The sequence below is a fragment of the Petaurus breviceps genome, unplaced genomic scaffold (assembly GCF_028583685.1).
Source record: "Petaurus breviceps papuanus isolate PSGF00001 unplaced genomic scaffold, PetGlider_PUasm1.0 207, whole genome shotgun sequence".
Classification (NCBI taxonomy): domain Eukaryota; kingdom Metazoa; phylum Chordata; class Mammalia; order Diprotodontia; family Petauridae; genus Petaurus; species Petaurus breviceps.
In genome coordinates, this window is record NW_027185850.1 from 16,044,615 (window position 1) to 16,068,081 (window position 23,467).

The following is a 23,467-nucleotide window of genomic DNA, read 5'->3' on the forward strand; positions in this document are numbered from 1 at the left end:
TAAGTACCTACTATGGGCCAGGCTAAGTGCTACTGAGCTTTAGAATTAGGTTTTCTGACCCAAGTTTCATCTCTTTTTCATCTGCTGATGAAAGAGATCACTTCATCGCTATGTGTAAGACCCTGTGAGGAATACAGAATACAATAAGGAGACAAGAAATAGCTGCCACTTCTGTTGCTCTGAAAGTTTACAAATCACTTTACAAACATCTCACTTGTTCCTCACAAAAACCCTGGGAGGGAGGGGCTGTTATCACATCCATTTTACAGATGAGAAAATTGAGAGGGGCAGAGGGAAGTGACTTGCCCAGGGTCACACAGCTACTTAGTGAGTATCAGGTACAGTTGTTGGATGAGTCAGGAGGAGGGAGAGCTCATGACAAGATGATTCAGTCTTCACAGAAGAAAAGGTGATCAAGCTGGACTTTGAAGGATGGATGGATGGGATTTAGAAAGTCCAGAGAGATAAGAAGGAAAGGAACACTTTGGGGACTTGGAGTGAGTTAGGCTTAAGTGTTAAGGGAGATTTGGTTTAAGTGTGGAGGCAGAGGGCAAATTGGAATAGTGAGGAGGGTATTGAACGTGGAGTCTGGAAATTCAGGGTTCAGGTCAGCTGTGTGACCCTGGGCAAGTCACTTAACCTTTTTTGTGATGTAAAATTATGGAGAGGCCTCTGGGTCCCTTCCAGGTCTAACACCATGATTTCATACGTCCTGGGAAGCAGAGATTACTCCCAAGATGTCATCTGAAGGTCATGTTTATTCTAGGATCTCCAGGCCCACAGCCAGGGACACACCTGCTCACTCATGCAAACAGGATACCAGAGGGCCTGGGCACACCTGCTTCACTACTCTCTTCTCTGCCCCCATCTTTGCCTAACCCTCTGAGCTCCACCCATGCAGACAGCTCCTTCTAAACCAGATTGTCTAAACACACCCAGGTGTGTTTTTATAGTTAGTCACAAGGAAGTTGAAAGTCCAACCCAACAAGGCCCTGTGGATATTGACCTGGAACTAGAGTCAGGAAGAAGTGAATTCAAATCCAGTCTCAGAGGCTGCCTGTGTAACCTTGGACAAGCCACTTCACCTGTCAGCCTCAGTTTCCTCATGTGTAAAAATGAGGAGGCTTGTAACCCTAAGTCTATAATCCTATATTTTTACTACCCAGTATCACAGATGTTGATTGGGCTTCTTTATCTCCAGAGCCTTCAGTCTTTCACAGTATCTGACATTTCTAACCATCATTTCTTACACGACTTCTGAAGGAATTTACTAATATAGTACGCATTGCTATCTGGGAAGCTGATTCACTTACAACCTAGTTGATAAGTAGGCATTAGGGAGAATGTGGTCCCAGATAGGACAGAGGCTTCCTGGAAGACAAATCACCCAGGGAAGCTGGGCATCAACCTTGCCCAAAAGCAGTAGTTTAGAATGAGGCACTTTAGGTACATCTGGCCCTTCTGACACTACTTGGGAGACCTTCAGTGAGTCCACCTTTCCATGTCTTAGTTTACTCATCTGTAAAATGAGAGGGATGGACCAGATGCCCTCTACAATTCCTACAAATTCTAAATTTATGACTCTCTAAGGCCAGGGTTCTTGACTCTGGGTCCATGAACTCAGTTTCTTTTTATTTTGTTTTTTTTTTTTATTGTGACACTTGTATTTGCAAATAATCAGTTATCTTCGTAATCATATGTGTTTTATTTGATTCATTTTAAAATGTGAGTCTGAGAAGGGGTCCAAAGGCTTTGCCAGCCTTCCAAAGGGGTCTCTGACCCCAAACAGGTTGAGAGCCCCTGCTCTAAGATGTCTTTGAGTTCTACAAAAGGCTTGGCTACTAAAAGCTCTGTGGCCTTGGCTGGCTCTTTGCCACCCTCACTCCCCCACCCTCCAGAACTCAATTCCCTCTTCTGTAAAATGAGAAGGTGGGCCAGGTCTCTTCTGCCTCAAAGTTCCTTGGACTCTGTTCTTTTCTCTTGTTTCCAGGGGACCGTACTGTCGACCAATTTGACTGCCTTGCACAGGGACCCCAAGGAGTGGGCTACCCCAGAAACCTTTAACCCGGAACATTTTCTGGAGAATGGACAATTTAAGAAGAAAGAGGCCTTTCTGCCTTTCTCAATAGGTGAGCCACACTCAGTAGGAGGGGAGCCCCCAGCCCAAGGGGCACCAACCTTTTTAACATTAAGAAACTTTGCAGACTCTACTTCATGAAACCCACAATATATGATGGTGAATATACTAGTCACATTCATTGATTGGGAAAGTCTATCACAATACAATTTTAAATAGCAGACCTTTAGATAGCTTTTTAGAGTCTACAAGACAAGTAACAGCCCTTTAGAGTTTCACAGCCACCGAATGAGGTAGGTAGTGCAGGTGCTCATTTTACAGATGAAGAAACTAAACCTCCAGGAGGTTAAGTGATCCACCCACAGTCACACAGCTTGGAAGGGTCCCAGATGAAATCAACCCCAAGTCCCTTCATTCTGTTCACAAGGTGCGATGGACTCAGCAAATCTCCCAAGTACATCCGTATCTTATTCACCACAAGATCACCTGCAGCTGTTTGAATGTAAAGCCAATAACCCAGTGTGCAAGGGGCATGGCAGATGTCTGACCCTGGGCTGTCCAAGGAGACAGAGGGCTGGTTTATGTTTTTCAAAGAACAGCTATGCGGTTGAAGTTTCACCCCCAGTTCTGGTTTTGCCTGATGGTTTTCCAGACCCTTTGCAAGGACCCCAGAACTCCCCCAGACCTCACCTCTACCCACAAGCTCTGGGACTCTTCCCCCTTGGTATCCTTTGGGGACCCTACTTAAACTTCTTAGGTCTCAGTTTCCTCATCTGTACCATGAAGAGATTGGACTAGATGGTCAATAAGGCTCCTTATGGTTCTGAAGCCTTGACCCAAGAATCCCAGGAATTCAGAGCCAGAGGACCTGAGTGTTAATTGTGCCTCTTCTTAGTTGTGTGACTTGCATTGACTCAGCCCCTCTCTGGGCCTGATTTTTTATCTCTAATAAATGAGGGCTTGGGGTAGGTGGCCTGGAAGGTCCCAGCACCTTCAAATCCATGATGTTCTTATCCAAAGTAAATGCATAGGTATTTCAGTAAGGAGAAAGCCCTTACACCTGGAGGCAGCCTCAGAGCTGAGCCTTGATGGAAGGTGGGAGTTCTAAGGGCAGGAGGGAGGAGAAGGTGCCGACTAGTCTGGGGAAGCGGCCTGTGCAGAGGGAGGGAGATGGGAGTCCTAACAAGCAGGGCGGCCTCATTCAGGCAACGTGGTCAGTTGTCAGGCATGTCATTTGGGGGAGCCCTTCCTTCAGGGCTAGTTCTCCATGACTCCTGAGGCATCAAATCCTGTTTACTTCTTTCACTTACAAACTTACATTAGTTAAAAATTTATTTGAAAAATTACCAAATTGTTAAAATCATTTAAAAATAAATAAATTTCATTAATTTTAATGTTTAGATTTTAATATTTAATTTTAAATATTAAACTATATTAAAATTTATATATACATAATATATACAACACTTTACAGCTTTGAAAGTGTTCTCATCCCTCTGGGGACTACGTCTCATCATCCTTCACCTGGATCACTGCAATAGGCTCCTAAGTGATCTCATCTCATCTCTCCCCAAACCAACCTATCCTCCACCCTGCTGCCACAATGATTTTCCTAAAATGTAGGTCTGACCACATTATGTCCTGCCCTCACTCCCACTCAGTGAGCTCCAGGGGCTCCCTATTGCCCCTAGGATCAAATATTAACTGCTCTGAGATTGAATGCTCTTCATAAACTGACCTCATCTTGCCTTTCTCCTCCACTGTCTTACTCCTCCTGGCGTGGGTACTATTCTGTCCACACCACGCTCTTATCCAGGGGTGGGGAACCTGTGGCCATGAGGTCACATGTGGCCCTCTAGGTCCTCAAGTGAGGCCCTTTGATTCCAAACTTCACAGAACAAATCCCCTTAATAAAAAGGATCTGCTCTGTAAAACATGGACTCAGCCCAAAGGCTGCCCCCGAGGACCTAGAGGGCCACATGTGGCCTCGAGGCTGCAGGGTCCCCACCCTAGGTCTTATCTCTTGATTCCACACCTTGGCACTGGCTGGAATGCCGTCCCTCCTCACTTTCACCTCTTGGGATCTCTGGCTGCCTCCAAGATCCGATCCTTCCTGGTCCCTCGGCTCTGTGTGTATCTCCTGTGTACCTCTTCTGAATGTGGTCTTCCCTTTCTCATTAGAATGTATGCTCCTTGAGGGCTGGAATCCTTTTTGCTTCCTCCTTTTATCTCCAGTACTTAGCTCAGTGCCTGGCATACAGTGAGTGCTTGATAGACATCGAGGCAGCTGGGTGGTACAGGGGGTAGAGAGCTGGGCTTGCAGTCAGGGAGACCTGAGTTCAGATTTGGCCTCGGACACTTAACCTCTGTTTGCTTCAAGTTCCTCATCTGTAAAATGGGGATAATGACAGCAGGGACCTCCCAGGGTTGTTGTGAGGATTAAGCCAGATGATGCTTTTAAAGGGTTTTGTCAACTTTAAAGCTCTCCATGAGTGTTAACTATTATTATTGTTAGGCTCACCTGGCGGTGATAATGTTAAATGACTATTTTGTGAACCTGAAATCACCAGAGATAAGTTATCTTCTGTTATTCTGGAAGATCTTGTGTCTGCTACTAAAAGGGGGAGGGGAGGACATGACCATATCACTTAACTTCCCTGAGACTCAGTTTCCAAATCTGTAAATTAAGAGGGCTGGAGTAGATGGCTTTCTGAGGTCCCTTTGAACTCTCAACCTCTGACCCTCCGATCCTCTTGGCTCTAAGGCCTGCCCTCTCTCCATTTGGATATGAGTTTACATCTCTTTTCTTCCATATCCTAAAAGGACAGCAGAGGGAGCGGAGCTGCTTTCCTGTCATTTGTCAGAGAAACCATAACAGACTAGGGCTGGAACATCAGGGGTATTGAAAAGTCACAGGATCATTCAGTTAACCCATCACTTGTTTCCCTGATACTAAACAGCTGGTTTGGCCAGCTGTTGTCATGGCACTGAGGGTTGTCGCACAGCCTCAGTCCCTTGACAGCCAGACTGGCCCCTTCTCCCATCACAAATAACACGAGCTTCCTGAGAGTGGAATCCTGGAGAAGGAAGCAAGGACAGCTCCTTTGTGCCTTTGGAAAAGGTGGTCAGATGTTGAAGGCTGCTTACACAGCTAATAGGGTCTGTTCAGTTCTGTCTCCTTCCTCCTAAACCTCCTGTTCCTGGGAGCTGATAGCTTCAAGTCAAGCTGGCTCTGAGATAGCGGACCCACTGCCCCTGACTGTCCATCTTCCTTGGCAGGATCTGCCAAAGACAGGTTGGAAGTTTCTCTACTGCTCAAGTCTTAGAAAGCGGCTTTGGGCCCTGAGAGCCTGTGACTTGCCCCAAATCACACAGCTGGTGAGTGTGAGAGGCAAGACCCAAGCTGGACTTTCTGAACCCAGGATCAGAGGTTTTTCTATGATGCTGATGAGAGCAGATCGGTACTATAAGGCTCACAAAGGCCGGATCTACATTATCCCTTTCAGTCTTCACAGCACCCTAGTGAAGCACATGCCAAACTGTTTGCATTTGACAGATAATAACATTAGTTGAAGTCACAGTCATAGTAGCAGTAAGTAATAATTATATAATAGTCCTGTAAGGTTTGCAAAGGCCTTTCATCTTTATGTTGTGAGTTAGGTGATATCAATATCCCCATTTTACAGGAGAAAACTGAGGCTATGAGCAGTTAGATTACTTGCCCAGGGTCACTCAGCTTCCAAGTGTCTGTGGCAGGATTTGAACTGAGTTCTTCCTGACTCTCCAATTCACCTGCCTGGTTTAAATTCAGAGAACAGCCAGTTTTCCTAAGGCTACACAGAAGCAGAATCTTAGATCCACAGTTGGAAGGATACTTGGAGGCCACATCGTCCAACTCCATCATGTCACAGATGAGGCAACTTGGGCCCCCTCAGGTTGTGACTTGTCCAAAGCCACCCTGGTGAGAGGCACCCAAGGTAGGATCTGAAGCCAGGTCCTCTGCCTACAGACGCAGTATTTCAACTGTACTAAGTCTCTGAGGTTGGCAGCAGCATGGCATAGTAGATGTGGTGTCTGAAATGGAGCAAGGAAGAGGGGTTCAAATTCCATCTATTATTAGCATTGTGGCTGTTGGACAAGTCACTGGATAGCCTTAAGGTTCATCCCAGTGCTGGGATACAGACCCAGGCCCTGGGGACTTCCTGCCCCACTCACTGCCTGTGCTGAGCATGAATGGATTGACTCCTTTCTTGTCTCCTTGCCTTTCAGGAAAGAGGGTCTGCCTGGGGGAACAGCTGGCTCGGGCTGAGCTCTTCCTCTTCTTCACTTGCCTGCTCCAGAAATTCACATTCCAGGCTCCCCCAAACACCCAGCTGAACCTGGATGTCCGATTTGGGCTAACCTTCTCTCCTGCCTCCTACCAAATCTGTGCCCTCCCTCGAGTGATATAGGCCAAGCCAGGCCTATAGGGTGGTCTGCCGCTTAAGTGGAGAAAGGGACAGAAGTCAAGGAGGAGAGAAGACAGAGACAAAGGGAAGCTATCTGCGGCCTGATTTGAAGTTTTCTGCTGTGAAAAGGGAGAGGTATTAATGCCATCTGAAGAAAGCACGAGGAGTCCTTATTGCACTTGGAATCCAAGGACCTGATTCAAATCCCAGTCCTGGCACTTACTAGTTGGGTGACCTTGGGCAAGTCACTTGAACTTCTGCCTCAGTTTCTACAGATGTATGAGGAAGAGGATCTCTAAGTCCTCTCCATCTCTAAATCGAAAACCTTGTGATGCCATGAACAGAGGACCAGTGCTTTACTACCCCTTTTACAGTGGGCCAAATTTTTGTTTGTTTGCTCAGTTAATTATTTGTTTCTCTCCTGCTCTCATAAACCATGCAATGGGTGTGATTTTAGGGGAGAGCTCAAAGAGCTCACATTAATTACAGGAGCCATTCACAGGCTGATGAGGACAATCCTTAGAGATCCTTATAGATTGTAAACTCCTTGTGGGCAGAGATTGTTTTGTCTTTGGATCTACAGCATCCAGCCCAGTGCCCAATATGGGGAAAAAAAAACCAAGAAATATTGCTGATTGTTTCATCTTTAACCCACTCACTTTCATAGTCATTATTTCCTTTGACTTTCACAGTGTGAAATATTAATACATCCAATGAGGAGCTGGGTTCTTCATTCCTATTAAAAACCTTGTTATAGAAGATAGATCATAATCACTTCACTATTAATTACAGTCACTAATATAAGTATACATAAATACATAATTAATTAATTAATTGCAGGAGCTAGGAATACCCACACATTGAGCATTGCTAATGTCTTAAAGTTCTATGTTCCTGTAAAGGTTCCCTGTTCTTTTCAGAGATGCTTACACAAGACAGATTTCCCTGCTGATAATGGAAAGTTTTGCAATACCCCAGTCAACCAGAAAGATGTAAGTGCAGATGTGAATCAGTGTGATCAATGTTCCTCACTTATCACTTATGCTTCTCTTTCTAATGTTCCTCCATGATACCTATAAATATTGTCTGTGAGTTCACCATGAGGTCCTTGTACCACATGAGGTGGTCTCAGACCCATTTGATTGGCTAATTGCTAGCCATTGCTAATAAACCAATCATGTCTGGAACTCAGCTTCAGTTTCTCTAATTTGCAAATTCTAATCATGACAAAGCAACACCCAGTTTACAGATGGAGAAATGAAAAGGAGTTTATTAAATCAAAGTCTTAAAATGAAAAAAAAAAAATCCCGAGAAAAGGAATCGATAGTAATCTCTGCCAGTCTTTAGAGGAAGAGCCAGTGATCCCATTCCAAAGTGACTTCCTATTTTTCTGAATAACTTTTCAGTTCACTTCAGTTCAGTGAATTGAGTTCAATTGTACAGGCATTATTAAGTACCCACTGTTTGCCAAACACTGGGAAAGCTGCTGGGGATTGAGCATCAAAATAAGAAATGGGGAACAGGCCGTGAGTTTGTTCCGCTGCCCAGACAGTCGTCCACAGAATGAGGTCTGTCTCCTAGATGATCATTTGGGATATGGAAAGAAAATATTGGGACTTTGATTTATCTTTATTTTCACTTAAGTTTTAAAAAGGAATCAAGTTCTCCAATATTTAATGTATGAGTTTATTCTGAGATGCAACCTCCTCTCTTGGTACACAAGCCGTGCTTAGGAAAGAGCTGGAATCACACCACACGGAGGGAGCGGACGCTCAAGCTATCATAGGCTCATGTGGTCTTGGTATTACTCATTTTATCAATGAATCAAGGCTATATTAAGCACCGATGACTGCGCTAAATGCTGTTAAAGATTCCCCTGAGCTTGTCTCTCTGAGTTGCATGTTTTCCAGTAACACTGGGCCCAGAGTATGCAGGAGGCCCTGGACGTGTCAACAATGAAGTCCCCTGAGCTGACATGCTTGTATCTCAAGCCAGAATCCCTGTGTGTCCTTGGGAGTCAAGGCAGGTGCCAGCCAGTCTGCTCTAGGCTGAGAAACTGCTTGTGCCTCGGGGAGCCTCAAAGACAAGCAGAGTCCTATCTCCGTGGCCTAGCAATGTCCAAGGGACAGAATGCTGCTTTTGCCATTGCCTGGCTCCTCTTCTTTGGGGGGAGGGGCTGAACCTCCCACACCTTTACTGTACCTTTCCCCCTCCTGGGCCACGCCTCTTCAGCTGGAGACTTTGGCTTCCTCCTCCTCCCTTCATTGTACTGTCTTGAACACGCACACTTCTGTATGGATCGTACATTCTTTTGGTTCTACAAGTATGGTCATTTCTCTTGTAATGAATCTAGTTGCAGTCAACGTCTCATGGATTTATAATTTTGTTTTTGGTTAACAGTAAATGGTGACAGTGGTGGGATATGAGGAGAGAAAGTGACTCAGACTCCCCAGAGGCTTCAGATTCAGGGTTAGGTACTAGCAAGGTTTTGTCTGCTTGTTTTTTATTTTTTTAATGGTGCCCCCTGCATCAGAGCTCTGGTTTGGGGAGTTTCACTTTTCCACTCATATTTCAGATGCTCCTATTTTCGTTGAGTTTCTTATTATGGAAGAAATTAAGTTGTCTGCAGCTGTGGGTAGAAAAGTAAAGCTGTCCCCGTCCAAGGGTATCCTAGCTGAAGAGATTTGAAAGTGGAATCTGGATAATTGAGCTGAAGGATAATGGTTATCCAAGGACAAGATTGGGTCTGGTGGTCACTAACTTAAAGACTGTGCTAAAGAGAGCCATGGGAGGAGCTCTCTTTTCTGGGGTTGTTTGGCCCAAGGGGCGGCCAAGGAGAGCTAGGTTTTAGGACACTGTGTCTACAGGTGGCCAGTAGAAGAAAGTTGAAGAAAGCTTGATAAACTTAAGATCTCTGGTTCTCATGGATGTCTGATTGATAAAATTATACATATGAGTGCGCATGTATATATGTATATAAGTGTGTGTGTGTATATATGTATATGTATGTATATATATTTGTGTGTGTGTAAAATAAGATCCTTATATGATCAGTTTTCCTAAAGGAAAGTAGTTTTATGGAATATTTGTATTACATCAATGGAAAAGTCCATTTTAATTTGAGCTTATTATTTAATGTGAAAATGACATCTGATCATAACACATGTCCTGTTGTATAAACGTGTTATAAACAATTTGATTTGCACTGCTTTGAAATTGATTACTCAAGCGTCATCTCAAGTCTTTTGCTATAATTAAAGTTGTAAGATTAATTAAATCTTGTAAATTCATTTGTGTATCATACGTCATCTTCTTATAAAAAATGTTCTATAATCCTACATTATCTGAGGATTAAAATCCTTATTTGTTGCTGTTCTTCCCAAAGGTAGAGGGAGAGGGGTGAAATTGAATAAATGAATTGAATGAGAATTCTTTTAAATTAAGTAATATTTAAAATTGGAATTCTATAATAATACTTGGTAAAAATTGTAAAGTAAAATAATTTAGTAAAATTTGGGGGAAATAGGATTTTATACATATATATTATATACAATTTTATATATATGATCTTATTTCCTCAAAATGGTAATTAAATCATTTTATTTACAATTTTTACCAATTATTAAAGATTCCAAATTTAAATAGAAATAAATGTATATACAAATATATTGTATAATTTGAAAGATTTTGAGAGTTCTTGTCTTCTAAGGTATTTAAAATGCTTAGTTTATAGTTGGATGTCTTACATATATAATGTAACAGTAGATCTTTGGGCTGTTGTTAACAGTTTTTCGGGACTGGCAAAGAGTTTAGATAAAGATAGAAATAGCATGGCCATTCATACCCTAAATTCCCTGAAGTTGCAGGTGAACTATGGGCTCCAATTTGATGACCCCCTTACAGCTCTATTCTTAATAGGATCAGAACTATAAAAAGGTTTAAGCTTTCTTTCACAACATGAATCAGCTATTGGAGAAGTAAATTTTGAAAGTTTGTGCAAGCTTGTTCAGAGCTTTGTTTCCTAAGCAATTCTAGCAGGAACGTCCGAGGAACCTGTACAAGGAACTTGGAAGCAGAATGGAAAATACCATGTCCAAATCCAACATGGCGGCACAGTGGATAGAGCCCCAGGCTGTGGAGTCAAGGCAACCTGAATACAAATCCTGAATCAGTTTCTTGATATCCGTATGACCCCAGGACAGTCACTTCACCTCTGTTTGCCTCAGTTTCCTATAGGTAAAATGGAAATAATAATAGCACCTACCTCTCAGGGATATTGTGGGGATCAAATGAGACAAAATAGGGAAAGAGCTTTATAACCCATAGTGATGTCATGTTATGAATGCTACTGTGACCATGCTGTTGCACCTCTCTTCACTTGGCTCACTCTTGAGAACCTTCCAATTTGGAACTCAATGATCGGAGTGTGCTCTCTTGCCCTCTTTCTATTGAGACTAAGCTAAAGCTATTTCCAAAGCCCAAGCTGTGTCCTGGGAGGGTTTGTTCTTATTTTTAGCAGCCTTATGAATATGAGCTTGGTCATTCGTCCCCAAAAGTGCAATGACTATTTCCACCCCCAATTCCAGTTAATTAGCCATTCTGATGATTCTTTTTCATTGTGACTGGTTTGCCTTAAATGTTTTAAAGGAATGCCTTTATATACCCAGGACCAGTTCTGATGACATTGCCAACAAATCAAGATTTCTCCCACGTTTTTTTTTTTTAATTTTTTAAAGCAATCGGGGTTAAGTAACTTGCTCAAGGTTACACGGCCAGGTGTTTCTGGGTGGGTGCTAAGTGTCTGAGCCTGGATTCGATCCCCAGGTCATCCCAACACTGAAGCCGGTGCTCTTACTCGATGTGCTACCTGTCCACCCCTCTCCCACATGTTAATATGTTACCTTCCATCCATCCCACCCTTCTTTAATATAATCTTCCACAACACAAACATGGTCTTACCTGTGTCTGTTACCTTGGGTATATTGTCTATTGTCTCTAATACTGAGCTGGAGAATGTAGAAATAAGGAATATATGATTGTACTGGCATAAAAATAAGTCTCTGTCTTCCCTCGGATTTGAGGACAATCAGAGTGCTAGCAAGCATAGCCCAGAGGCTCAACCCACACTGGAAACTTCTCACTCATCTGGCTAATTGCCCCACCCAGGTAGAACCTAGAAGTCATTATCTGGTGCTCCCCAGCTGTAGCCACCAGCTCCCATTACAAGCACAGGCTCAAAGGCTTTAAAAAACAGAATAATGCTATTTGTGCAATAAAGAAGATAGGCAGGTTTTGCATCTGAATCTATAGAGAAACAAGAGACCTTCAGAGACCTGGTCAGAGATTCTCTGCCATCTAATAGGAAATTGGGACAGTCTCAGAGGGAAGGCACTAAGATTAAGGAAGATTGAATGGCTTCTGGCTTCCCTTTCCACCAAGAGAGTCCCATCTGCTTATACCTCACTCCCCTCCATGTACTCTGGGACAGTAACTCTGGGCTTCTTGATGTTCCCTGAACATCTCATCCCTCCATCTCCTGACTCCAGGCATTTTCACTGGCTGTCCCCAGGCCTGGAAGTCTCTCCTTTCTCATCTCTATCTCCAGGGTTCCTTCTAGTCACAACAAAAGTCCCACCATCTGCCAGAAGCCTTTCCCAGACTTAGCACCTTCCCTCTGAGATCACCCCCAATCTATCCTGTATAAATCTTCTCTATATATCAATCAATCAACAAAAATTAAACCTCATTAGATTTTGAGCTTCTCAAGAGCCTTTCTTTGTCTCCCTAGCTTAGCACAGTGCCTGGCCCACAGTGGGCACTTAAGAAATGCAGGCTCCAAAAAAAGCTTTCTTCCAGTGCTGCTGACCTGTACTTGGAAGGTATAATGGATGGAATATTGGCTGTCATCATCACTGCTCTAAGCTCTGCTTTTCCCAGTTGTCCATCCCTCTTCTGGCAGATGGAGATAGTATACAGGCACAAAGTACTCTTTGGACATTAGATCAGTCCACAAGCATTTATGAAGCGCCTACTATATACCCGACAGGGCATTATCATTGTTCTTTCCCACCCTGAAAGCACTGAATATGACTGGGCTACTTCAGCTTTCTGTTGCTTCACACCAAGGTGCACTCCTGGCCTCCTCAATCTCTGTGCACAGGGCCACTTCAGAGAGCTGTAGGGACTTGTTTTTTCCTCACTGTTCTCAAACAGGCTGTTGTTTTCTATTCCAGGTCAAGTCATGGCGAGCTGCTGGCTATTTCTCTCCCCTTTCCCCAGCTTTGGGGCATGATACTTTTGACTCACACCATCACCTGCCAACAGAGGCTTAGGGTTTGGAGGAATGCTAGGTCATCTTTCTACCTCCCATCATGCCCTGGGGGTGGCTGGGCTCAGTTATGCAAATTATCCCAGCCTGCTTCTTGAGTTTAAAGGCGGTAGGAAGGTGAGAGGCTGGATGAGAGCCTGCCCCAGGGAAAGGGCCTAGCAAGTAGAGGGAGAGGTAGTTTGAGCCCTTTCAAATAGACTGCATTTTGGGGGTTCCCCAACATTCCTGAGAAGCAGCCATCCAGCTTCTGAAGGCAGACCAGAATTTACAAACATTTTGAAGGGGTGCTTAGCACAGTGCCCAGCACAAGTCGGTGCTTAATAAATGTTTATTGCATTAATTTAATTGCAGGTCCAAGAAAATTCTGTGTCACTCATCATGCCTAATCCTTCTGATCTCTTCTCAGCCTTCAGTGATGGGGAACTCACCACCTCCTAAAGTGGTTCATTCCAATTTTTGAGAGTCTAATTGTTAGGAAGCATTGCCTCTAACTCTACAATCTGGAGAGCAAGGAGGATGCTGGAGTGCCTTGAGCCCACATCAGATGAGGACTGGACGAAGGCACTGGATGTTTAGGCTGAAGACTTAATGGGCACATGACAGGGCTGCCATACAGACAACGGATCAGACATTCTCTTTGACCCCAGAGGCCAGAACCAGGAGCAAAACAATGATGGTTGAATGTTGGGGAATAAAAAAGTTCTACTCATAAGAGCTTTCCTAGCATGCAATGGGCTCCTCCTTCTTGGAGACCTTCAGGTACAGGCTGGTGATCGTTTCTGTCAAATATCTTATAGCCAGGAATGTCTTCTGCAAAGAGGCTGGACTAAATGGCCACTCAGATTACGCATTTCTGTAACTCCTGCCTCTTGTTCCTAGTTTTAACAGCTGAGGCTGCAGAGAAAACATCTAATTCTTTGTTATGTGACAGCCCTTAAAAATTCACCCAGTTATCAAGAACCCTGATAAGCTTTCAGCTCCATCAATGGATCCTTAGATGGCAGAGTATGGAGTCACCTCATCCTCATGGGCACCTTTATCAACATCCTTCCTAAACTGTGGCATCCAGACCTGAACCCAATACTCAAGATATGGGCTATCTGGGCAAAGGACAGTAGGACAGGTGATGGGGACATTCACTGTTCCAGACACAAGTCCTTGTTGATGTCGCCACTAGCCCTAGTGTGGGAGCTCTTAAAGACTTAGCATCTGTGATTTTTTTTTTTAATTTTGATAGCTGAATTCCAACAACATTGGCTTCCTTTGTATTTAAAAAAAATTAAAAAGGAGGCAAAACCCATGACTCTGAGAAGAGATCCACTGGCTTCACCAGACTTTCCATGCAGCTGGAACAGCGTGACTGATGGGCCTCAGATACGGTGAGTCCCTAGATAGAGGACAAGGCTCTGAACTGTCAGAAAGTCAGCAATGGTTTATTGTGCACCCCTATATGCCAGGTAGGTATCATACCAAGAGTGGGGGATACATAGAAAAAGGCAGTCCCTGCCTTCAAGGAGCTCACAATCTAATGGACACACAAGCTATAGAGAGGGTGACTTGGTGGTAATCCCAGAAAGAAGGCCCCAGGATGGCTAGGAAAGGCCTGCTGTAGAAGGTAGGGCTTGGGCCATTTCAACTCCTTACCTGAAATGCTCTGGTCCCCCACCTCCAGCTCCCTTCAGGACTTGGCTGGACTGCACATTCTTTAGGCCTTTCCTGAGCCCTGGCAAAGAACGCCTCCTCCTTTCAGATCACCTTCACATTCTCTGCATATTGCTTAGATGGACTCCAGGATAAACACTGTCTCCCCCATTGGAATACACCATCCTTGAGGGCAGGGCCTGGGAATTTGTTTGTTTTTGCTTTTTATAGCTCTGGTAATTAGTACAGTGCTGGGCACATAGTAAATATAATAAGCATATAAATAATAAATATAATATGAATAATACAGTAAATAACGTAGTCAATATAATAAGCATATAAATAAGCACTTCTTGACCAACTGAAAAAGGCCGGGGAATCAGAAAGTTTGAAGGAAAGAGGAAGAGCATACTAGGTATGAGGGGCAGACAGGGCAAAGGCTTAAAGATAGGAGATCCAAGAGTTGGAAGGGACCTTCACTCAGACAGAAATAAGAATCCCCTTTACAATCAACCCTGCGGCTTCTGTGTGAAGACCAGAAGCAACTTGCCCTCTTATATATGTATGTGTGCATACACATACATAGGCATATATACATACATACACACACAGGGATATATCCATGTATGATTGTATATTGAGATTAAAATTTTATTGCTCCTATGTACAGTTAATTGATTTGATCCTATAACTGCCTAAGTCATGGCTTTTCATCTCTGAACTTAGTGCAGTAATTCAGCTGACTTACAATCAGTTCAGCTCTCCTGCCAGTCACTGTTCAATGTTTGCCTCAAGGAAATCTGCTATCCTTGGGGCATGGGGGGAGGATACCACCAAGCCATCCTTCAAGGATGTCTGCTTTGTTATTCCAATACGTCTGGGCACTATCTCTAACCTTGCAGGTGGATTCAAGCAGTGAGCCCTTCTCAGGCAATGGGGAAGAAGGGGGCTGTTCTAGCCCCCATTCATTGTTCTCTTCACCTCAGCTATGTAACTAACCACTAGGAAATCCCAAAGCAGTTTTCTCTTCCCTTTATCAGCCTTAATCCCAATTATCTTAAAATTACCTACCTGCTCAATCCCAATTATCCTTCCTTGGCATCTGCCTTTGGTCAAAACATCTGGCAACATTGGGCCCTGAAGACTTACTTCTTATACCTCAGATCCGCATATGCACAGGGGTTATTTCTCCACTTCTGACTGACAGAATTTTAGAGTTAAAAAAGCCCAGGGAGGTGCTGACCTGTCCACAGCTCACTAGCCACGTGGTGGTATGGTTAGAACTAGGGTCTGGCTCTCTCCACAAGTAACTTCATGAGCTGGTCTTTTGTTTTGTTTTCACAAATTAACATAAACTTTGTGCACATAAGATTTGGGGAGTCCTGTATTATAACTTTTAAGCAGAAGCCTACAGTGAAGACTGGACACCTTGATCTCCCAGCCCCTCTGTTCTTGGGATCCAGAATCCCATCAGAAGCTTCTGTTTGATCTATTATTACCCAAGACCATATGACAACCGAAGGTGAAAGTTCTTGTGGAGAATTTGTTCAAACTTTCACTAAAATTTTACTGTCTTTTGTCCTACCACATTATAAGCAGATTCAATATGTTTAAGGTATGAAAAGGAAAAGGCATTTTGCAAAGAGGGTGCAAACAAGGTAGGGCTTCTTGGCGGAGTTCCTGCCCCAAGAACAATCATGACCAAAAAAAAAAAGAGACAGACCCAAAGTCACTTTCATTGGTTTTTATGTAAATATAAAACGAACATTTTCAAAGAAGGGAAGAATAAAAAGTAGTGCAACATTGTTTCCAAACCGACTGAGGTGAATGTACACTGGAAAGTTAAAGGAGGCCACACACATCCTTGGAGTCCCCTGGGCGCTTACGTGCCACTGGAGAGGAGAGCGACAAAGGTGTCAGGGAAGCTGACCACCACACACTTCACTGTGGATCTGTCTGTCTGCTGGATAATAGGCGTGACGTCAAAGGGCATCCTGGCTACTCAGGAAAATGAATCAAGTATTGCTTCTGTTGTGTTCTAAACTGCGTCCAAGCAAAACTTCCCCACAGAAAAGAGGGAGGGCCTTCACGTACCTGTGACAGGTGAAATGTTACACAAAACTACACTGAGGTCAGGAAACTGTTGGTTTCCTTTTAAAAAAGGAAGCCGATGCCTTAGTGATCCCATAAATGATTTCACGGAAAGTTCAAGAGAAAATTCACAAGAAGGCAGATGTGTTTACATGCACACTCATTTCCATAAAGCAAGAAGCTTCTGACTAAACACAGTAGGATAAACTAAGAGAGAGATGAAAGGCGCATAATATTCACTTGCTGGAATGATTTTCTACTGGTTCAGAAGTGTTTTGTAAGTAGACAAAAGTAGCCTCAGATGAGGAAGAAATTTAACTGTTAGCATTCAACTTATCACAACATTAAACATGAGATGACAAAAAAAAATTAGCGGGATACCCCATTTAGATTTCCAGACAAAAGTTTAAGAGATATATGAATAATTTAAATCTGTACTAAATCATATGTTCAATAACCTTAATTATTCACTGGAAAAATAGAGTAAAATTCAAATATTTCTCAATATTATCAATAAATCTCAGATAAACTAAACATCATTGTCACAGTATATATACACATACATAATTGTACACAAATGCATACGTATGTATGTATGTACACCACCACATTTTGAAAGAGAAATAAATAAAAATCTCAGAATAGAGACTCCAAATGAAGGACTGATCCTGAATTGGTTTTATAGAAATATAAAATCACCACTAGAACAGTCCTTTTCTTTTCACATGGATAAATGTGGTGCATTTCTACTCCAAGGTAAACCCACCCCAGCTCCTAGAGAATATACACTCTGTAAAGAAATACACCAATCCTGGCTCATCATAAATCATTTCTAATGCTTTATCACCCACAGGGTGTCAATCTTCTTCAACCAACCAGGTCGGGTCCAGAAGTCTGGTCAGTCCTTGAACTTCCCCATTAGTATTACGAGCCATCGCAGTGAAGCCCTACCTCTCCCCTTCCTACGTGAATACATTTCTCCTCCAACTCTCACAACTCCGAATGTTGCTGTCATTGTTACTGTAAATGGACCTGGCCATGCCCCGTGCGCAGACACAGTGGTGCTGTGACTGCAGCTGTTAAATTTCACTAGCTGCGGAACGAGGGCACCCAAATTCTATTTAGCACCTGACTGAGATTTTATGAAAAGTAGCAGGGCCAGCTAGAGGGAAAACTAATAAATCCCATTAAAAAAGCGAACTTCTGCTTTTGTTAAGTCTCATTTATAAATACGTATTCAACACTGAAGTGACAATCCTTCCTACTTACTTACTAGGATGTACTGCAATGTCACAGTTAGAAAGCTTTACACAGCATGCTAAAATATTCATACAGGCTTTTTCTCCATTTCTATAAAATCACAGACAAGCAGAGCTTACAAAGATACAAATACAAGCCAACCACATCATTGCACAGGTTAAAATCATCAAAAGCCCAGAGGTAGTCAACAGAAGTGGGCAGCCCTGCAGAAAGAAATGTGGCTGTACAAAGTGTGCTGACACGTGCTCACAAGGATCCAAGCCTGCACCGGACGAAGCGGTAAACTGGAGAAGCTTACTGGGACAGTCCCTAAACCAAAGGTCTAAACACATAATACTGCAGATAGAACAGCACTCGACATTTTGTAAAGAAACACTAGCAATAAATGGGTAACTAAGCATGAGACAGACAACATGTCCAAGGTTCAGACACCGAGAAGAGAGTTCTTGGAAAAGCCTTCAGAAGACAGAAAAGCAGGGATCGGGTCTTAATGCTGGGGATCACTCATCTTCAATGTGCAGTAAGTAACCTGCCCTCATCATCACTCCACAATTCTCTGCCTGAGATGGGAGGAACCTGTTATCTAAACAGAGAACGGACGGTTGACCAACGCCCAGAGAAGGACTCGACACATATCGCCACAGAAGATGAAAAAAAATACATCCTTTAGCGATTATCCAAAATACACTGACAACTTTTGGCATTGGTGAATCAAATACCACCAAGTGGCTCCCTAGGGAATAAGCCAAATTAAAATCATTTCATGTGGCTTCCTAAAATAATGCCACCTTTTTAATCACAGAGGCAAAACGACTCCTTCAAGTCAGCTCTAAAAACTCCGGAATGTTTAGAAGCAATAAAGTATTTTGCCCTGCCAACTGACTCGTTAAAAATGGCTATGAATATATCACACTAAATCTTAGATTTTAGCTTATTTTCCAAGGATAAAATAACTTTTTAAAAGTCAGTTAAATTCCTGTCTAAAATTTCAACAAAATTGGGCAGGGCCTAATCCTAGGCATGGTCCCATTTATGAATAATAGCTGCCCAGAGAGATTCTGACCTCTTGAATATCTGAAAATGTTTCTTTTTAATCGTTTGCATTTATAGAAAAGCTATTGCAATTAAAAAAAATTTCCCAACAGGGGAATCATTTTTCAGTAAATACTAAAATCATCTCATCTAAGGACAGGGATAGAAAGATTAAATTGAGTAAGTACTGGTATAGCTGAAACGGCACACCAACCCACCCAAACAAGATTTCCTGTTTGTTGTGCTCGCCTCAGTGATTTTTATCTTGTAGGATAAAAAGGAGTTAGCATTTTTTCAAATTATAAGTTTCCAATGATGCCTAATCATTGTTACCAGGTTAAATGGACATCTTACACTTAAACATACACTGCCAATTTGTAATTCTAAACACTGTACTCTGAAGACAAATATAATTCTTTGAGATATGTGCTTTCTGAAAGATTTCAATTCCTCATTTCTGACCATCTGAAAAGAGGGGTGCAGCTGCTACGACTGCTTTACAGAAATCCATTTCAGTGATTTTCTTCCTGATGAGCAGATCTGCATCGGGCCAGCACCATGACTGGCTCTTTATAATCCACAAGGACTGTGGAAGCTACAAACGGGTTAAGGGCACTTAAGGGTTTATGTTTCTTTTGGAGTTTAATCAGATGTTGCAGCAGGTACTTTAACAGAGAGATTTCTTCGAGCATTGGTGATGTGCCGTTGCTGTGCGAGGAAGGAGCGTGCAGGAGGGCAGGCACCAGAATCCTTGCAGGCATCGCTGCCTCCAGTCAGTCTGGATTCCATCCCCAGCTTCTGGAAAGCGAGACTCTAGAGAAGAGAAAACAACATTGAAAGCATCCACGGAAGATGGCGGCTGACAAGGTGAGGACGGCCAGGACAAGCCATAATAACCACCCTGCCTGGTGGGAGAGTGATTTCTAAACCACTCCCACAGATAGACTTTGGGCTCTCTGGGGCCCAGATAGATACAGTCTGTCAGACATTCATTCCACCAACACTGACTAGTCATCTATAGGCATAAGCAACTGCCCCACCGCTCTCCATATGCGTCCCTGTTCCCCAGGTCGGAGACGACTCTTCCCCACCCCTGCCTGTGTCAAGGCTGAGATGCTGCCATTTTCGTGTTTCCTGAGCATTCCCAAAATGACTTCTCCCTCATGCGATCTCAAAGCACTCTAGACTTTAACGCACTTTGTCTAAGAGGCAGGACATGTCTTTTGTGCTCTTTGGCATAGTGCCCAGCATATGAGGCACTCAGCCAATTCCCAAAGCCACCTCTCCCCAATATCCACACATTAAACCTCCTACTGCCTCTGGAGTTCAAAGAAAACCAGTGAACTCACTCTCTGCCTGAGAGTGGCACCAGCTGTCCCCCACACCACGGAGGATTCACATCAGTGGCTGCCAAGCTTGCCAGGCATTTTACATGCATGGTTCACTGGGTCTTGTTGACGATGGCAAGGTGCAGACCGCTCCCTCTCTGTGGCAGAATTCTAGCTCAGGCCGTGGGGGCCAAGGCCAGGATCCTTCTGATGCTCTTCCACTCTCTAAAGGCAGCTGCCAGGATCTCCTGACTTCCAGGCTAAGCTCCCCATGCCTCTTTCTGTTCTCCGTACAGACAGCACCGCTCAGTCTCTCCTGCTCTTTCTCCCACATTCTGCATGTGGCCTTCATCAATCTGGGGCAGTCACCAATGCCGTGAGTCCACACTGTTCTCTGGAGAGGCCTCCCCCTCAACCTCATCATACATGTTCTCTTACATAGGGATTCCCCAAACCTCCTGCCCTTCCTGAGTTAACCCCTGCCCAGAACATTTTAGGCTTTCCTCAGATGGATTCCCTAATTGCAAGGAGCCATGCTCTCCCAAAATCAAAGAAGCATGTACGCAGGGACTGGCTTCTCTGCCATCACAGAGTCTAGAAAAGAGAAGATGTTTTCCCATAAGGATTCGAACACTTCTTGTTGGTGAGAATCAGATCCAGTACAGATGTTTTCCTGGTACTTTATTTGAAGAATGCAATGTCATAATGATAATTAAGACAAAAGGGCAAAGGATGTGAACAATGCTCAAAAGAACTGAAAACTATTAATAACTACATGAAAAAATGCTCCAGATCACTACGAAGAAGGCAAACGCGAATCACAACAGCCGAGGTTTCCCTTCAGACCCTTTCTTGTCGATGCCATGGAGGTCTGTGGGAAGATGGGCACACTGCAGCAATGCTGGTGTAGCTGGAAATCAATACAACCTGCTTTGGAGCAAGTGGGCATTATACAAATGATGTGACTAGAACATCCATAGCCTGTAACCTAAACGTTTCATTCCGGGGCTCACACTGCACAGAAGCCACTGAAAAGAAGCAAGCCACATATACCAAGATACTTCTATAAGCCCTTTGTCTTATGGCAAAAGATTGGAAACCCAGTAGGCGTCCACTGAGTGCAGACATGACGATAATGATGAGTGTCACAAATACAGAAAAGCATGGAAAGCGCTACATGAACTGACAGAAAGCAAAGTCAGCAGAACCAAGAAAACAATATACATGAATACAACCAAACAAATGGAAAGAACCGCCACCACCAAACACAGCAAGACAAACGGAATCCTGAAAATGTATAAAGACTGAGACTGGCTTGAAAGGAGAGCTATGAGAAAATGCCCTATCCCACATGTTGCAGAGGAGAGAGATCCATAAGTATGGCATACATTTTCACACTTTTTCAAAGTATTAATCAGGTATGCTGATTTTTTTCCTTTTTTTGGCCTTTAAAAATATACTATTTGTTATATGGGATACCTCTCTAGGAAGAGGATCCTAAGAGAAAATTCTGACAATGTAAAAAAATAGACAAAAAATCAATAGAAATGGATTATTTTTAAAGAAATTCTCATTAAGGCAAATAAAAAAAGCTATTAGGTCGGTCCTCACTGTCAAATTTAATTTGTCCTTTCCTCCAGCAGTTAGCTTAGGATCTTACATGCAAAAGAAATCAGGATGGTGAATGAGTATGTCAACATGGTAAAGAGTGGAGGAAATTCTCTGCTGCTTCAAGGGACCTTTCACACTGTTTAATCATGCACTGAAGCCCACACCTCCATCTTCTGGTTCCAATAGGTATAATGCCTAACATTTGGATTATGTGAATAATACCTGACTGCCTTCATGCCAGTATTATTGTACTAATGATACTAGGAAGAAAGTATTAAAAGGTTGGAGAGGCTCTTTTATTTCTATTTACTTCTGTCCTTTTTAATCTAAACAGTACAACTGTAATTCGACAGAGAAAAAACAATTTTAGCTTCAAATTCAATTATCTACATTAGAAAGACAATTGTGGATTTTTATCCCAAAGATTTTTTTTTAAGCTATGTTGTTCATACATCCATGGATCTATAATCTCCTTAGTGCCAGCACTCCTTGTCACATATCATCGCCCTGGAGTGGCAGGAGGAGGGTCTCCTGACGTGGTTCGTATGCCAACAGGGCACGTGGGCCGCCTGTATCATCCCCCCTTCTCACTGTGTAACTGGCTCGTCCTTTCTCTACTCACAAATCCCGGGGACGTCATCCTCTACGCCCTCTTGCAGAATGCCTCACTTTTCCTCTTCTGTGCCACACACCTCTCCATTTCCCTTGAGATGACCCTCAACTTTAACTCTCTGAAGAATATGTATTTCAGGACTCACAGCACCAGAGGAACACAGGCCTTTCCAGCACAAGTTCCCACACGATGTCCAAAAACGTGCCTCTCAGTCTGCTTACTGAGTCCGACAGGAAGTGGGAAGTGTGCTTCCTCATCAGCCCGTGGAATAGAGTTACCAAGGCTTTACTCTTTTTATTTCTTCAAGGAAAGAAAAATTAATGCTTACTTGAAAAACGTGGGCCTTTGTGGCAGGGACAAACTTGGGATTCTGCAGCACAAATTCCTATGACCAATGCTCTTCCTGTATAAAATCCAGGCTTTTGCAGTGCACAACCAAAGGCCACACACACTGCTCAATGAGCCAGCCACACCAATACTGTGGTCACAGGGCCACATCACAGGGCCACGAAGTCTTCATTCAGAGCTGATGCTTCTGAAAGATCATGACCTCATGGAGGGACTCTATGGTGTTCTGGAGCTGGATGCTCTAAGATCAACACTGCCTCAAACAGGAGCATCTGGAGGATGTCCCCTGTGGAGAATCCCTCCTCCATGGGGGTTCTCTCAGGACCAGTCCTCCTCCTCCAGGAGTGTTTCTTCACTCCCCAGAACCCAACCCAAGGCCGAGTGGGACCTCCCATGCCCGGCACCTGTGGTAGACCAGTGGTGAAGGCTCTTCTGTTTCCTCCACAGACCTTCATCAAGGATGTCCTTGGTATGTCATGAGACTCTGCCCAAGTTCTAGGGATTTCTTCCTCTTTCAGTTCAAAGGCAGAATCAGTGGTCAGCAAAGCTGCCCTTCCTAGCAGGCATCTCCTGTCGACGTGGTGACGGAGCACAAGGGCGTCTGTCTGTCTCTGCCCTCCTCACCGGAACAACGTCCATCTCTTCACGCAGCAGATGGAGCAATGGGACGTCACAGCCCTGATGTTACGG

At 43.6% G+C, this 23,467-nt stretch overlaps 2 protein-coding genes across 2 annotated transcripts in view; one reads left to right on the forward strand and one right to left on the reverse strand.

The window, feature by feature from the left end:
• LOC138164922 (cytochrome P450 2J2-like) overlaps positions 1-7,175 on the forward strand; it is a 35,359-nt gene extending 28,184 nt beyond the window's left edge. The window contains exons 8-9 of the mRNA XM_069092888.1: positions 1,991-2,129; positions 6,347-7,175. Of these exons, the coding sequence (XP_068948989.1) occupies positions 1,991-2,129; positions 6,347-6,528 (321 nt within the window). The 3' untranslated portion in view covers positions 6,529-7,175. The remainder of the gene's footprint in view (positions 1-1,990; positions 2,130-6,346) is intronic.
• A 9,048-nt stretch (positions 7,176-16,223) lies between these two features.
• The window catches only part of LOC138164926 (protein Hook homolog 1), a 52,583-nt gene continuing 45,339 nt past the window's right edge, over positions 16,224-23,467 (reverse strand). The window contains exon 22 of the mRNA XM_069092897.1: positions 16,224-19,690. Within this exon, the coding sequence (XP_068948998.1) occupies positions 19,520-19,690 (171 nt within the window). The 3' untranslated portion in view covers positions 16,224-19,519. The remainder of the gene's footprint in view (positions 19,691-23,467) is intronic.